General features: G+C 51.9%; 1 protein-coding gene across 8 annotated transcripts in view; it reads left to right on the top strand.

The window, feature by feature from the left end:
* Positions 1-17266, top strand: part of CAPN15 (calpain 15) — a 56129-nt gene that overhangs the window by 20109 nt on the left and 18754 nt on the right. The window contains exon 1 of one of the 8 annotated variants that reach the window (XM_050980148.1): positions 16745-16960. The exons of the other annotated variants lie outside the window; for them this stretch is intronic. Coding sequence (XP_050836105.1) covers positions 16956-16960 — 5 coding nt within the window. The 5' untranslated portion in view covers positions 16745-16955. Of the gene's footprint in view, positions 1-16744; positions 16961-17266 lie in introns of those variants that run through there. 8 annotated transcript variants of the gene reach the window in all.

The raw sequence follows: 17266 nt of genomic DNA, 5'->3' as shown, positions 1-17266 counted from the left end.
CCTCCTGTGGCACTTCAGCTCTGAGTGCAGTACAAGCAGAAGTGTCTGGAGGACACCAGGACAGTGCTTAGTCTGGAGAAAAGAAGGCTCAGGGAGGTTTTCTGGCTCTCCACAGCTCCCTGACAGGAGAGTGTAGCTAGATGAGGGTTGGGCTCTGCTCTCAGGGAACAGGGACAGGACAAGAGAAAACAGCCTCAAGTTGTGCCAGGGGAGGTTCAGGGTGCATGCTGGTGAAAAAATTCTTCACAGAAAAGGTGGTCAGGCATTGGAACGGGCTGCCCAGGGCAGTGGTGGAGTCACCATCACTGGAAGTGTTCAAAAAGCATGTGGATGTGGCACTTGGGGACATGGATCACTGGTGGTCTTGGTACTGTGGGGGCAGTGGCTGGGCTCGATGTACTTAGGGGGCTTTTCCCAATTAAATGATTCTGTGTGCTTCTTGTTGGGAAAAGCAAAGCCCAGAGAAATGAGATTCTTGGAAAAAAAGTTCCTGGTAAAGCATCAGGTGACTGCAGGGAATCACCTGGTGATCAACTGCTTCTGTGTTCTGTCATCAGATCCCAGGCTGGGCATTGGCCCTGGGAGGTCTGGCAGTCTCAATAGGACAGAGCTGGGGTGGGGCAGGCACAGATCCCTGGGTTTGATCAGCAGCCTTTGTGGATTTGGGTGTGCTGAGAGAGTTTATTTTGCACCTTTCAAGAATCACTGACTGGTTGAGGTTGGAAGGGATCTCTGGGGTCCATCTGGTCCATCTCCCTTCCTAAGCCTCCATGCAAAGAGCAGCTGTGGCTGTGGAGCAGATGGGGATCACCAACAAATGCTCTGAGTGTGTGTCCACAGAGGAGGGAAAAAGGAGCCACTCCTCCAAACCAGAGGGCACTACCAGCAGCTCTCATATTCAGGACATGCCTGCTCAGCACACAGGAGGGAAGCCTGTGTTCCCTGGGTGCTGCAGTGAGGTGGATCCAGCCCTGTGTGGCTTGTGCTCCCTCTGGAAGTTGCTGTGGAGTTCAGCTGGAATTTGGTGGAGTAAAGATGCTGCAGGTTGCTGTGGATACCTGTTTGATGGGAATGTTTGGCTTGTAACTGTTTGCTCATCAGTTCTCACCAGAGCCTGTGGTATATGGAGTGGTGTCTTGCTCAAGGAGTTGCTGCAGTGCCAAGAAGTTGGCAGCATGGAATCTGTTTCATCTGCCTGAGGCTTCCAGCCCTGCCCATCCACTGCCTGCTCCAGGATCACAAAGCCTATTAGTTGTTTAAATTAGGGCTATTTATAGCTCTGGAGCCATGAATATCTCAGAGGGTGGTGCAGAGCAGTGGAGACCAGAGTTCTCAATAGATCCCCAAACAAACCCTCCCTTTGCTCCCTGTGTGCCCTCCAACCTTCCTAATTTCCACGTCCCACAAGAGCCATCCTGCCTCAAAGGAGGTCAAATCCAGGGCAGAGGCAGCTGGAGCATGTCCTCTTCTTACATGGCAGGCTTGGCCAAATCTGAGCAGAAATGCCTGACCCTCTTGCCTGGATGTTGCTGTCACAGCATGGAGAGCACAGCAGAGCTGTTCCTTTGACAGAGCCAGTCTGGAGAAGGGAAAACCCAGCACCTTTACCTGGTTTGGGGATGCTCCTGTCTGCAGGAGCTGAGCACTTTTGCTCTAGGACCATGGGTTCAGGTCCTTCTCCAAGTGCAGGTGTTGGGGAGTTTTGCTTTGGATGTTGAGGGTAAGGAGGGGGAGGAATTGGTAGCTTGTGATTTTTTTGGGGTTTTTAAAAACTTTTTAAGAGTAAGAGGAGCCAGAGCAAGGATTTTTTTTTTTTTTGCCAGAGTAACCTCTCTACATTGCTTCTTTGGCTGCATAGGGAGGAACGTGGTCTCGTGTGTCATGGCAAATCACTTGTCCCCCTGAGAGGTGTCACACATGTAGCCTGGAGTTGTGAAATGGTTTCAGTCCTCTGGCAGGAGCTGATGGATGGATTTGATGACAGTGGGAAGCTCAGGAACCTGGCTGAGCTGCTGCAGGAAGGAGGAAGTGTAGGAAGGTGTGTGTTTGGAGGGTAATTTCTTCTTGGGATCAGGATGGAAACTGCAAACACATCCTGCTAACAGTGTGCAGCATCTGTCCTGGGGGGACATGGGCCTGCAGTGACCTCCTGGTATGGGCTTGTGAGAGGAGGGGTGAAAGCAGGAATATCCTCCTGCTCTCTGGGTGGGCAGAGAGCTCCCTTCCCTCTCTGCACCCAGCACTCCCTGGGATCACTCCAGACCCACTGCTCCCCTCTCAGGTGCTGGTTGCTGTGAAAGGCACATGCTGGATTTCTCCAACCAGTAACTTAATCCAGTTTGATACTGGTGGCTCTGGGCCGGAATCTGACTAACATGAGTCACAAACAGCTGGGGGGTGCTCAGAGCTGCACCCACCTCTCTGTAGCATCTTCCCCCGTGACACCCAGCCCGTGTCCCTGAAAGGCCCCTTGATCCCGGTGCAGCCAGAGCCTGGTGCTGAGCGTGGAGGGGAGGCTGTGCTGAGTGAACCCTCTGCAGGCCTTTGTTCTCTGGGATAGAGCAACCCTCAGCACGGGGCTGTGCCAGCAGAAGGGCACGCAGAGGAAAGGGGAGCACTGCTTGGGTGCTGTTTGCATTTGCCAAGCTGTGCTGCATCTCTCTGTTCCTGCCTGGGGATCCACAACCCACCCAGGTGTCTGTGCCTTTTCAGCCACTCTCTTCAAGCAAACTGCCCGGGGCTTTTCTTTGACTTGGGCACCATCCCGTGCTTCTCACCCTGCCAGCCTTCCCACTCTGCCTGGCAAGGTACCAGGATGTCAGGCAGCACCCCTTGCCAGCCCGTGCAGCTCACAGCACCCCCAGGCAGCACTGAGCCCTGCGAGGGGCAGGTGCTCCAGGTCACCCTGAGGAACTGATCCGAAGAGAAGGGAGCTGCTCCTGCCTTACAGATGGCATTTCTGAGGCTGCCGCAGGACATCCACACCAGAAGGAAACTGGAAGTGGAGTGTGAAGGCAGCCTTGGAGCCCTTCTGGATGGCAGCAGGAGAGCTGGGGCTGCCGTGTGGGGGTGAGGAGAGTTTGGGCTGCAGGTGCTTGCAGACTGCCAAGGCAGCAGCTTGCAGGGGGCTGGGGGGGCCTTGCCTTCCCTTGCCCAGAGCTGTGCAGAGCTCATCTGGGGCTGCAGACGCTCAGGTTCCAGCCCTGCTGCTCCCAGTGCTCCCTGTGCATCACACACTGAGGCTTGTGGATACACAGAGCTGGGCTCTGGCATTTGGAGCGTGGCAGGTTGGCTACAGCAAAGGGATTGTGGGAGGCTGGATCTTGCCAGCTTTTGGTGGGAGGGGACAGTGTCTGCACTCCTTGGTCTTCAGCAGCATTCCCCAGCTGTGGAAGTGGGGAGAAGGCAGACACAAGTAGGATCTTTTGTCTTCCTTAAAATCTGATTTTAATCTCCTTGCCTCGGAAAAGTAAAGCTATAGGTAGGTAGATGGATAGATATGTGTGTGTGTGTGTGTGTGTGTGTGTGTGTGTGTGTGTGTGTGTACCTGTATTTTTCCCCTGCTTCCTTGGGACACCAAGGAGTGGCTACCTTTCATTCAGAGCCCTGGTGTTGGCTGGCACATGCACCATGCAGCACTAGGGCATCCCATCAGACCCATGCCACCAGCTGTACCTGCCCTGCCCAGTAGATGAGGCTTCTCCTGCTGCCTTACCCACAGCTGCTGTGTCTGTCTGTGGGGAGGGACTAACAGGGAAACATTTGGTGCTTCTGGAATATGGAAAGATTGTAGTTCTGCAGGAGCTTCAGGCTGCAGCCCATGGCAAGAATGGAGTGACCAGTGGCATTGCTGCTGTCTTGCCCAGCAGCCCCTGTGGCATGTGCAGGGACTTTACAGCATTGAGCACTTTACACACAGCCCAGTGAATCTCCAGCAAGGCTTCCCTCTGGGACCTGTTGTCCCTGGGTTGTGTTCTCCTGCAATAAATGTATTTTCTGGACACCCTGCTGTGGGCACTGCAGCCCTGCTTGCTCAGGGACTGCTGCTGGTGGCAGTGTGCTGGGGAGGGCACAGCAGCTGACAGGGCTGGTGCAGCATTTCAGTCTCCAGGGCACATGTGCTCCTTGCTCCTCTGTCTCATGCAGGTCAGCAGTGATGTCCTTCAGGCTATCCTTGAGGAGTCTGTGTGCTGACCTTACCTGGGGCTGCCTGTGAGCGTGTCAGTGGCTTGATGAGGTTCAGGAGCTTTAAACAACAGCAGGAGCTGTTCTCCTTGGCAGAAAAATCAGTGTTGTGCTTCTGGGAAGGGACACTGAGCTGTTGGAGCAGCCCCAGCCTGGCTTCCTGGGGTTGCTGTGCTGGCAGGATGCTTCCCTCTGGCACGTGGACTCGGGAGGGTTAATGGCACGTGCTCCAGCCAGGAGCATCCTCTTGATTCCAGCTGTCACAGTACTAAGTTAAGTGTGTGTCATCTTTACAAGGCAGTAAACAGTGCTGCAGTCTGAATTACCCAGCTTGGAGGCCTCCAGGGTACAGTATAACTTGTAGGGGCTTCCCTGGTAATTCCAGCCCGTCTTCCTGCTCCTGGAGTCAGCCAGGCTCAGTTAAGGTGGCAATAGCTCTGGAGCTTGGGGTATGAGCAGAAGGAGTAGCTTGGGGTGCTGGGGGGTCATGTTGCTCAGTCTGCCCCAGCATAGCACTGTTCTGCTCCATTCCTGGCCTTTCCATAAAACCCACCAAATCCTCCTCTCTGTCTCCAAGAGGCTGGAGAAACCAAACAGCCCCCATTTTGAAAGGACACAGTGGTGCCAAACTGAATCTAGGCCAAGTGTGGATTCCTGTGTTGAACCTGTGTTTGATGGGACATTGGGACTGTGGTGGGCTTCTGGTGTGGCCCTGTGTCCTCCTGGAGCCTGGTGTTTGGTGCTGGGATCCTGGAGGGTGACCTGTGGCTGGCAACTGCCTGGGGTAGCCTCGAGGCACTGCTGACTTGGTGCTGATGGGGCAGGAGGGGCATGGAAGGGTTTTGTGCTGAGGGAGCCCCTGTCACTGCCTACACAGGATGCTGTGCCCGAGGATACAGGCCAGGCTCCACTCTACACACCCAAAGCTATTTCACCTGCACACTGGTGCTGAATGTTGCTCAGGACTGTCCTAGAAGCTGCCAGTGCCAGGAAATGAAAATGCCAAGTAGGCTGTGCATGATGAAGCATTCCCAGCCAAACCACAGGGAGGTCAGTGTGTTTTATCCCATTGAGCTCTAGGGAACTGTGGCTAATTGTCCCCTCCAAGTTCAGGCACATGAGAAAGAGGAGTGGCCTTTATAGGTGAGGAGCACACACACAAATAGAGTCATTGCTGTGAGATGGACTCAGCCTGTGCACAGGATCCCATCCTATCCCATCTCCTTGCAAGAGGGAACTGCACTCAGTTGCTGGCTGGGGCACCTCAAGGAGGTATTTCAGTGGCAGGGCTTGAGAGCTCCCCAGTGCCTTGGGGGTCAGTTTGGATCCATAGTTTGACCTCTCAGTAAACTGAAACCCCCAGCCCTAGGGTGGTTTCTGGAATGAGCAATGAGCCTGGTCTGGCTCTTTCTGCAGGGATGCCCAGGGACTGAAGGGCCAAAGTCTCCTTGGCTGTTTTTCTGAAAATCCTCCATGGTTTTGGCAGTACAGGACAGATGGCTGGCTCAGGGCATGGGGATGAAGGGTTGATGTCAAAGGAAAGCTGTTCTGTTGAAGTTCACTAAAGAGATTTTGCTTTTGACTTTTGAAGACTGTGTGTCACCCAGTTGTGCAGAGCAGAGTCAGGATTCCCTGGGAGCTGCAGGGCACTCTGACCTTTCCTTGGCTTCTCAGGGGAGAGGGCAGTGGGGCCTCGCTGGGGGAAGCCCATGGCTCTTTGCACATGCAGGGATATCAGTCCATGCCTTGACAGCCTTTTCCTCCAGATCTAGTGTGCAGAGCTGGCAAATTCCTGGCGGTGCAGGGCATAATTTAGCTCACCTCTGAGCTCAGCAGGTAGGAATGGTGTTTAACCAGTGTCAGAATGAGAAGGCAGTGGGTGACATTTGGGGATGGGGGTGTCCCTTCTCCTGTCCTTGGTGGTTGCAGTGTGGAAGTCATGTGAGCAGCCACCAGCGTGCAGATGCTCTGTCCCTTTTGTGCCATTCTCTGCCAGGTGTATTTATTGAGCCTGACAGTTCAGGTGCTGTGGAGATGGATGGATTTCTATTAACTGAACCCTGCAAGTGCCCTGCTGCAAAGCCAGCCCAGGCATTGGCATTGCAGGATCTGAGGGCTGGAGCACAGCAGCTGGAAATGCAGAGTGATTGCTTCAATGGAGATGTGAGAGATGGAGCAAACAGCTTTGGAGCTGTGGTGCTGCTCCTGACCAATTTCCCCTCCCCTCTCTTTCATTCCCTCTTTCTGTTCCCCCACCACTCTTCCAATTCTATTTTAACAGCACTACAAATTGCAGCATAAATCTTTAGCTGAGCAGCAATTTGGCTTGGCAGCCACCAGTAAATCTCCTCTTGCAGCCTCCCCGTGTGAGGGAAGTTGCAGTGGGAGTAAGGGGATGTAGGTGAGTCCTGACTTTACAGTCCCATCAGGTTTTCCTGGCTGTTTCCAGCTATGGGCCCATAGCCTTAGTCCCACATCTCTGTAGTCCTGGGAAATAGGACAATTCTTCTCCCACCTCAGCCTTCAGTTCAAAGATCAGGTGTGTTGGGAAGTGGTGTGAAACAGCCTCAGACATGGAATAGGAGGGGTACCAGCATAACTTCCAAATGCTGTTGTTCAGGTGTGTGATCCTAAAGTTGTTCCCTGTTCTTGAAGACAATGCAAGGTGTTGTGTGTATGTGTGTGTGATGCTCTTCATCTGAGCAAATGCACCTGTCCCTCCAAACTACCCTGCCCACACAGGTGCTTTTCTTACCAGATGCAGAATGTGTGTATCCTCAGTTGGCTGTGGTAGCAGTGATGAAAAATAGCTCTGAGTGGTGTGTGAAAGGCAAAACTTTTGCCATTTAGTCCATGCAAGGGATTTGTTTGCACAGTCCCACACCAGCAAACATTTTCCAGCTCAGTTCTGTGTCCTTGGATATGTTCTGCCTTTGTTTGTAGCCCTTTTCTGGCACATTTGAGCTTGACTACTCAGATGTTAGGAAAGAATTGTTCCCTGTGAGGGTGGGCAGGCCCTGGCACAGGGTGCCCAGAGCAGCTGTGGCTGCCCCTGGATCCCTGGAAATGTCCAAGGCCAGGCTGGATGGGGCTTGGAGCAACTTGGGATAGTGGAAGGTGTCCCATGGAATGAGATGGACTTTGAGTCCCTTCCAACCCATTCTGTGGTTCTGTGAATACTACACCAGGATAAAGTACAACCCATGCCTTTGTCTTGGCCTCTTCTTGGCTGGGTGTGAAGCTTTAAAGACATTTTCCATACTGGATTCTTCAAACACTGGGCAAGTATTGAAAGACACAGGGAGAACTCTGCCTGAAGTCAACACCACTTGCCTTTTGTGTGATGTACCAGTGAGAAAAGCAAGGTGCAAAGGGGAGAGGCACCTGCTGCACAAGTGTGTTAGAAAGCAGAAAGGTTCTGGGGCTTTGGAGCAGGGTTTCTTTTTTTGTAGAGAAGCACAAGTCCCTGCAGTGCTGGCTCCAGATGGCCACCTCACTCTGCTCTGTTCTCTGGGGAGTGCAGGCTCTTTGAGGCAGCCCACAGACCCTCACTTACAAAGAAATTCCTTAATTGGCTTAAAGACAGGGAAATGAAAACAACAGGTAGAGGTTCCTCTTCATCCAGCCTGCTTTCCTCAGGGGTTGCTTTTGAAGTGACTGGTCAAACATAGCTGAGGTGTGGGGGTCTAAGTGGATGGAAACAAGTGTCCTTTGGTCCCATGAGTCCATCCTCCTTGCTGAAGCTGTCCCAGCTCCTCAGATGAGAGGGAAGCTTAATGAGTTCAGCTTCTTGCTCCTTTCCTTGCCTCCTCCCCTCCCTGCTGAGAGCAGGTAAGGCTCTATTGTGAATCAACCATGGCTATCAGTACTTCCTTCCCGCTTCTCAGCTGAAAGGCCTCCCTGCATCCTGCATCCTACATCCCTGTTCTTCCTTCAAAGAGCAGCCTGTGCTACCCTTGAGCCCATTTCAAATGGAACCTGGAGAGGGTTGGTCCAAATTTATTCCAAGGATCTCCATGCCCAGATCTGTGGGCTCCTCCTGTGGTACCCTGGCAGCTGGGGTGAGGGACACATCAGCAGGTTTCCCTTGGCATCCTTTTCTCTCCCAAGAGAAGCTGGGTTCCTGTTTTGTGGGATCTTTATGCAGCTGTGCTCAGCCAACTCAAGCACAGAGCTTTTATTAGTGGTACTGGGGTGATGGAAGCTCCTGGTAAGATCCTGGCACTGGTCTTGTCCTGAAGATTTGGCCTTCATCCTCTTCAGGGGGTAGCAGCTGTCCTAGAAAGGGGACAGCAGTCCTGGTGTCTCCTGGGCTGGTATAAACCTCCTCACTAGCACTGAAGGACTTGGTGTGATGTAGGTGAGCTGGCAACTCATTCACTGGGGTGATGGTTGCAGGCAGAGCTGGCTCTGCTCCTCTGGGGCCAGGTACTCATGCCTATGTGCTCAGAGGTCCTGGGATCCTTCTGGATCTCAGGATCAGATTCCCCACACACACATACACACACCCTTTACTAGCTGTAATAAACCATATGCCCTGTTATTTAAATAGAATAAATTTAAAAATGGAAAAGCCTCCAGGAGCATCTGGAAGTTCAGCACCTGTGGAAAATCAGCAGCTGAAGGAGCTCTATATGAAGTGAGAGTGGGGAGAGGAGCCTATAAAGGGCTCAGTGGAAAAAGGGGAGTGTCTGGAAGTCTTTCATCTTCCCATTGCAGTGTTCAGATGCGACTCCAGCTGCTTTCTGTTCTGGGATGCAGGGAAGTGTGTGCTCCCACATGTGGCTATTGTAGCTCAGGAAGCAGCTCTGGATTGACCCAAAGGTTGGGAAATCATTCTGCTGTACAGTGAGAAGAATTCAGAGGATGGTGAAGGTGCATTGCCAGGGCTTGAGAGATTCACATTTCATTTCTGAATTTGTCTTAAACTTACACTCTGTCAGTGCTTTGGCTGCTGTCTCGTCCCCATGGAAGAAGAATCCAAGGCTCTCCAAACACCACTGTTTGCTGCAGGTTCAGAGCTGCACAGAGAAGTCTGTACAGGTGTGAAGCCATATTCCTTTTGGGTGTTGATGGTGTTTCTTAGGTTGCAGTGGGAAAAGAAAAACAGTCCCAGTTCTGTCTGGAATCCCACCAGATATTTTGTGGAAAAAGGGAATGTGGCAGCCAGGCAGGTGTTGCAAGCTGAGGAGGACACAGCCATTTCTGTATTCACTAGAGATCAAATGGACACTGGAATTCCTTTGCTTCAGGAGGGGCTTCTCCCTGTTCTCTGCTGGCTAATTCACACAACGGGCATCCCAGATTCTCCTTGTTTCAGGTTCCTTAAAAGTTTAGAATTTTATTTCCTGTCCTTCTGTACAGTGAACTCTCCACACTCTACATGAAATTCACTTATGAGCTCGAGATGCAGATATGATCATCCCACTTGTGCTGCATTGCCCTAACCCCATGTCCCATCCCAGGCACTTCTGTCCAAACCTTCAACCCCTTTTGGAGGCTGAAGGGCCAAGGCATGACCCCTCTGGAGCAGGGGACACTGAGGGGTGGCAGTTAGCAGCCCCGAGAGGGGGAATGAGCAGTGGTGGCTGGCTGGCTCACACAGTGCTCACCATCATCCCAGGTGGGCAGGCAGGGATCTCTTGCAGCCTGGTTCTCCTTTGTTGCCGATGGTTTTCCCCCCAGGAGTGATGCATATCCCACTTGACTGCCAGGCCCTCCCCTCTCCTGGTGTGGTTCACAAGCTTTGACAGGAAGGGCCAACCCCGCTGCAGGCTCTCACCATTTGTCACAATAAATTGCTTCTTTTCCTGCTGCGTGGGGGAGATGCTGGTTCGTGTGCCCTGAGTCTGAGCAGCACCTGAGGCTGCTTCTCCCCCTCCTTGATCTTCCTCCCCGCAAGCCTGCAAGGAGAGCAAAGCCTGCTGCAGCTGGCAACAGGCTCCCCAAAGCTTGCCTGATGCAGCAATGAATTTCGTGCTCTTGCATTCAGCTGCTTGACCTGACATGACATGGGAAGGGGAGCAGAGCTGGAGAAGGTGCCAATGCAGGAAAGGCAGGAGCCGTCTGTGAGGCTGGAGGGACTTGCTGCTGTCTGTGGTGGCCCCTCTCCAGCACACATCAGTACAGTGGGAGGGCCTGGCTCCAGCACAGCAGCTGCACCAGGCCTTGGTGTGTCTTTTCCAGCAGCTGGCAGGGAGTGTGAGTGCACTGGAAGTTGTGTGTGGAGCCAGGAACTCAGTGGAGAGTGTGTGTGTGTACAAACTGCAGTACCGAGTTCAGCTGGAACTCTGCTCTGTGCATCTTTGGACAGGGTTCCTGATGTAGGAGAGGGGGCATTCAGGTTTGCCCTCTGCCTTCTGACCTTCTGTCACCACAGGAGCTGGTGACATGCCCAGGCAAGTCGAGCAGGGTGTGCTGGTGGTGGCAGTGGCTGTGGGGTCCGTCCATCCTTGCCCATCCCTCGGTGCTGGGTGCTGCAGTGGCTTCATTGCTGTGCCCTGATCAGCCACACTCTGAACTCCAGGGATACTGGGAGCTGCCAGAGTTCCTCTCTCTTCCTCTGGCCCCTGGCAGTCTGTCTTTCTCTCTGCCGATGAGTGCAAAGCTTGTTGGCTGAGATGTTAAGTGTGAGCTGCTTTCCTGAGCTCCAGGACTGGCTTAGCTCTTCATTAAGGCCTGTTAATCATGCTGAGGAGCCTGACAGCTGCTGGCCGTGGAGCTCAGTGCCCTGCTGCCTTCCAGCTCTCTGGGATGGTGCTGTCCAGGGTGCCCCAGTGGCACTGGCAGCCCCAGGAGGGGTACTGCCTGCTCTGGCATGGGACAGGGCAACTGCAGAGCTTGGCTTGAGAACTTCCCTCCTTTGCAGGAAGAGTTCGAGCAGCAGCTCTGCCAGGAGCTGGGATGGTGGCCAAGTTAAAGCCCTAGGAGAGGAGGAAGAGGAGGCTGGGGGCTCTGCTTCCACCTGCCAGGCTGCAGCCCTGCTCTCCTTAGTCTCAGACCTCATGGCTACATGAGTCTTTCTCTCTCCCTTCATCCCAAATGGTACCAAGCTCTTATTACTGTAGGTTTTTGTCTTAATTGCACCCTGGAGCTATGCTTTTTTTATTTTATCAGGGAGAACTTAGGGAAAAAGATGGTTGTTTCTGAAGCAAATAGCAGCCTGCCCAATATAGGGCTGGGAACTGGTGGGACAAAAGGAGAGGGGGCTTGGCAGTGCCCTCCCACCCCTTCCTGTGGTGGTGCCACGATGGCTCCAGCACCCCAGAGCTCCCACGGGGCCGTGAGAGAGGCAGGCCGCCCCCTCCACACTCGTGGGGCAGCCCCCAGCAGCTCAGGCCTCAAAGGCAGCGAAAGGCTTTGAATTTCTTCCTCCTGCTGGGAAGAAGGGATTTAATTTACTCTCTGAAGGTACAGGGTGCTGTTTTGGAGCTGAGCTGGTGCTGCTGGCTGTGAGAGGGGTTGGGGGAGTGGAGCTGCTCACAGAGCATCACCTGCAGCTCCTCAAACCTGTGCCATGCCTCGCTCTCCAGGCATGAGACACCTAAGGAGATGTCCTCTCCTCCATTCCCTCACACCTTTCATCTGAAACCCTTCCATTCTGAGCTCTTCTGGCCATCCCTCCTGCTTTTCCTATTCAAGATTCTGTTGGGTTTTTTAATTAAAACCTGCCGTGATTTGAAATGAATTAGTGTAGCAGCAGTATTAAAGAACATCATCTTCCCAGCTGTTCCTCCCCAGCATCTTGCTAGTCCTAGAGCAGATGCCATGCTCATAAATCCTCTCCCTGCTGTTATTGATACTCCCTGATTTCTGTACATCTTAACTGTCCTAACACCAGAGGAGGCTTGGAGATCTGTGTTCTCATCCCTGTGTGAAGTGACCTGCTCACATGTTCAGTGCTTCTTCTGTTTTAGGTGGTCACAAAGTTTGCTGGACAAGTTTATTTTACATGGGAAACTTTCTGCTCAGACCACAGATGGAGTGTAGTTATAAAAACCACACAGGGTAGCTGATGCATTTTTTACCAGGCTTTCTAAAAAACAAAAGTACATTTCTCAAAGTGTTTTCTTGCTCCAGGTGTGCAAGAAGCTGAAGCTCCAAGTATCCAACAGAACTTGGGGCCATCAGTCTTCAAGGGTTCAGGCCTTTAAATGACGAAAAAAGATAAAATTCTTGAATTCTTGTGTTGCATTTGCTGGAGGACTGTGGGCCTTTTTCCGCTGAAAAAGCAGCCTTTTTGGGAGCTGCAGGCATGCTGAAGCACTCACTGATGTTTTGGTAGATCCAGATGTCTTTTGTGCTTTATACACCCAAGTTACACCAATTTCATGCCCCTGTGACAAACCCCTATAAAACTGCTGTACCTCCTTTCTGTATTTGCTCTTGAGAAGGTTTAAATATCCATTATATGTAGATTTTGGTCAAAGTCAGTTTTGTGTGGTCAAAGCAAGGCTGTTCAGTTCATCGCCTCCTCAAGCCAAATCAATGTGTTAATGGCCATGGTACAGTGCTGGCCTGAGTTAAGGACACAAATTTCCTCCCCCTGCTGTAATATTTGGGTGCAAATGGAGCTTGGTGTTTTTTGCTTTTAATTTCCCCAGGCACACAAAGGACTGGGGAAATTAGGTACAGAAAAGGTAAAAAAAGTAATTGAGTAAGAGGAATGATGGCAGCAGTAGCACTGTGCTAAATTGGTTTCTTTGAAGTAAAGTCTGATTGCAGCTGCAGAAATTTCCCCTGCTTGCATGCAGGGAGGCAAGATGAGGTTATTAATTATAACAACAGGCTGGAATTGATCTTAATGAGAAATGGTGCAGCTTGGGAGGAGCTGAGGCTGTGCTGGTGGCTGTCTCCAGGGCTGGGGCTCCAGAAGGCCCTTCCTGGGCCATTCTCCTGCCAGCCTTGTTGCTTCAGAGCCTGTCCCAGGATGATCCTGTGGTACTGAGTCCCTCCATGCTGGGTTTTGAGCAGGTCACATTGCTGTTGGCCATCTCATCTGGGCCCTGCATCTTGATAACCTTGGACAGGTGCAGGAGGTGCTGCTGTAGGGCGAGACCTCATCAGAAGCTCATGAATCCAGAGCCTACAAAACCTTCGAGCAAAGCTGGAACTTGGACTTTGCTGACCTTGAAATACTCAGTCTGCCTCCTCTTTTGTATCCCCAGGGATTGTAATTGTTACCCTGACAGACATGTGGGAAACCTGCTCATTAGCTGAGGAGCCTTTGGGAATGGTCTTGTCCCAGCGTGCCTGTGCTTTGCCAGTCAAACTGGTTTTCTTCTGAGAGCTCATTTCTTACAACACTGCAGCAATTAAGGTGTATTAAAGGCTAATCATGCCCAGCCTGTTTTTCTCACAAGACAAGCCTTCCAGATTCTGATTCTGCTTTGATGAAGAATGATGAAAGTCTCTTGTCTCCTGTCCATCAGTGTAGGGTAACTCTCCCTGTGTGTCCCCGGGCTCGGAGAGAAGGCACGCTGCTTCCAGGTGTGTGTCACTTGGCACTCCTGCAGAAACTCCAGTAACTTCAGATCCCTCCAAGGACTCTGCCCCTTCCCTCCCTTTTCCTGAGCAAAACCCGGGGATTTCAGCCATGAAGAGGACTCTGCAAGCCATGACAGTCTCCTCAACTTCCCTTCCCCATCAAAACCACACTTTGGTGTGTGTCACGGGAGCTTTCAGGGTGCTCCTGTTCCAGCTGTGCTTCTGCCCTCCTCCTGTTTCCCACCACACTCTGGACACATTCCTTGGTGTCTTTTCATGGCTGGTGGAGGATAGAGTGTGTTCTCTCTCCCACTTGTACTCCTTGCAAGCACTGGTATTTACAGAGCATTGCCCAGTGCTCTCAGGGATTGCACAGGGAGGGATTGTTAGGATGTCCTGTGCAGGGCCAGGAGTTGAACCCATGATCCTTGTGGGTCCCTTCCAGCTCAGGACATTCTGTGATTCTATGAAGTCCTTTCTTTCCTGTCCCACAGCAAGTTATCCCTCTCACCCTCACATCTCACAGACAATCCCAGTTTTTGGGGAGGTGACAAGAGAGTAAATTGCAGGGACAGCTGCATTTTGAGAGTGTGTTCTGTGGCTTTGTTGGCTGCCAGAAAACTCCTGTGCTGAGTGCAGCCTGTACAGCTGGGCCAGTGTTTGTTCTCTCAGACCTCTCATTAGCAGAGATCAGCTTTCCCCTGGGAACTTCTCATTAAAACTCCCAGCCTCTTCTCTCCATGGCTGTTGGAGCACATCTGAGCTGCTGGAGCTGTGTCCAGTGTGGGAAAAGAAGAAACTCAATAGAAACTATGCTAGAACTATCTGGAGGTTTTGTGCCATGGGACCAAGAAATTCCCAGGAACTGGAGTGCATCATCAGTTTGGGAAACTCAGCTTGGGAAACTCTTTGTGTCTGTCTGAGCCTCTTGGCACCTCTAGGGAGGGTTGTGTGGTGTTGCTGGATCTTTTATGGCCCCATTCACCATCAAGTGCTCACCCTTGCTTGGTTTCCTGCTGCAGAATTAGGCCTTTTTTTTTCCTCCCTTCTGCTTGATGAGGGATTTTTGCCTGCCACCATTGGTTTATAAACAGGACAAATCCAGTTGTCCTGTTTAATTCACTGCAGATTATCACCAGTAGAAAATGCCATTTTCTGCATAAATGTGATTGTCCTGCTCCAGTGAATGGTCAGGAGCACTGATACCTCCAGAAAGAAGGGATATCCTGGCCACAGGAGAGTTTGTCATGGAAGGGGACCAGGCTGGTCCGTTGCCTGATTTTCCATCCCTGACCTAAGCTGTGTTTCTGGGAACTTGTTGACAGCTTGTCCTGGACTGACATTAAAGAGTGAGAGCAGATATAAATATATGATAAAGCTCTGGAGTGCTCAAAAATGAATATTTCAGAATCAAGGAGTCCTTATTTCCTCAAGTGCTCCAACAAAAGGAGGAATTTGTGTAGTTGTAGTTGTTGTGGTTCCCTTCCACCAACTGGCGGGACAAAGGGAGCTCAGAGCAAAGCCCCTGCTCTGGTCCTGGCTGAAGTGGATGTCTGGTGTCAGAGGTGGCATCAAGAACGTGGTGATCTTTTTGGAGCTGTTTTTGGTGTTGGGGTGTTTTGATGGTCAGGGTGCTGGAGTGTGAGTCCTGCAAGGAGAGGGGGAGGGAGCTGGCCTCAGTCAAGGATTCAACTCAAGTTGCTCTGCTGGAGTGAGTCCAGAGGAGGCCCCTGAGTTGATCACTTAGAGCTGGAGCCTCTCTGCTCTGAAGCCAGGTTGGCAGAGCTGGGGGTGCTCACCTGGAGAGGAGAAGGCTCCAAGGGACACCTCAGAGCCCCTGCCAGGGCCTAAAGGGGCTCCAGGAGAGCTGGAGAGGGACTGGGGACAAGGGATGGAGGGACAGGACACGGGAATGGCTTCCCAGTGCCAGAGGGCAGGGCTGGATGGGATATTGGGAAGGAATTGCTCCCTGGCAGGGTGGGCAGGCCCTGGCCCAGGGTGCCCAGAGCAGCTGTGGCTGTCCCTGGATCCCTGGCAGTGCCCAAGGCCAGGTTGGAGGGGGCTTATAGCAGCCTGGGACAGTGGGAGGTGTCCCTGCCCGTGGCAGGGGCTGGAACAAGATGAACTTTAAGGTCCCTTCCAGCTCAAACTATTCCATGATTCCATGATTAGTTCCATCTGGAGAGAAAGCATTGAAGGAACCATAGCAGTACCTGCAGACACATCATCCAGAGGTCAGAGCCAGGCTCTTCACAGCGGCACATGGTGGGAGGGCAGAAAACAACAAACACAGGATGAAACAGGGGACTTTCAGACTGGATATAAGGAGAAGCATTTCTGCCCAAGAACAGTCAGTTAGTTGAGGTTGCTGCCCAGAGAGGTTGTGAAGTCTCCATCCTTGGAGGTTTTCAAGACCAGACTGTCTAAACGTGCTGCAATTCCTTTAAGAGATTCAGCTTGAAGCAGGAGTTGGAGCTGGAGACCACCCTGAGGTCTCTTGTGCCCTGTTTACTCTGGGATCCTCCATGCCTGCTCTTGTGGAAGTGGGGTGCTGCTTCTGCACACACGTGGAGAGCTTCTGGTTTTTGGGAGTGTTTGTGCCATTGCAGTGAAACCACCTGGCACAGCCTGACATGGATACTTGGACACAGTGCTCCAGAAAGTGTGGCTGAGTTAGGGAGGGGGTCTCTTTGCTGTCCCTGCCCTTGCTCAGCAGATCTGAGAGAAAAGGGCAAAGAGACAGGTCCCTTCTGGTGCTTTATTTTTGTCCATGTCTCTCCAAGACAGAATATCCTGAGTTGGAAGGGTCCTGGAAGACTGGGGTGAAGGTCACTGGTATTAAAGCCTGGTTTATTTTCTTGTTTCACTTTGGAGGCTGGATTTGGAAGTACTTATGCAACCTGCCCTGTTTGGATGATGCCAGCAAGGAGCTGGCGACGCTTTCCCTTATAGCCTTGGGGGTTCAGAAGTGTGAATCAGAGGCTGTTTGTCTCCACTGATGCTCCTACAGAAACTTGTACCAAGTGGAAAGTCCCAGCTCCCCGTGTTTTTGTGCTGCTCTGCCAGTATATCTGCTGCAACCTTCCAGGTCCAGCCTCCCAACCCCTGCCTGGCTCTGCAAGAGTGAGTCAGCTCAGCCAACAGCATCTCCTTGCCCGGTCTTCATGATCCCAACCCACGTGTGCTCCTAACAGTGCACTGCCAGAGGGATTCTGAGTGGTTCCTGACCTCCTGCACCCCTTCCTGGTGGGCATAGGTGCCTTCTGCTCCTGCTGGCTCTGGAGATGTGGTAGGTCCCTGTGGGAGAAGGCTCAGCAGTCCTCTCTTAGGTCAGGGTCCGCAGTGCTACTGAAAGAAAATTAAATGGGAAATATTAAATAGAAAGCATGGGGTTGAGGGGAAAGGATTCACAGCTTATAGACATTGAGGCAGGATTTGTTTAGGGGTTTTTGGTAATTTTCCTTTTATTTTCTTCCACAAAATTGGAGTGCTTTTTCTTGTATTTGTCAGTGAGGATTTTGCTGGGATGCATTGTGTGCCAGAGAGCTCGGGGTTTGTGTTACTGACGAGAACAATTGATTTTTATTTATTTGTT

This window comes from Serinus canaria, chromosome 14 (genome assembly GCF_022539315.1).
Source record: "Serinus canaria isolate serCan28SL12 chromosome 14, serCan2020, whole genome shotgun sequence".
Classification (NCBI taxonomy): domain Eukaryota; kingdom Metazoa; phylum Chordata; class Aves; order Passeriformes; family Fringillidae; genus Serinus; species Serinus canaria.
Note: the sequence above shows the minus strand (reverse complement) of the source record. Positions and strands in the feature narration are given on the sequence as shown.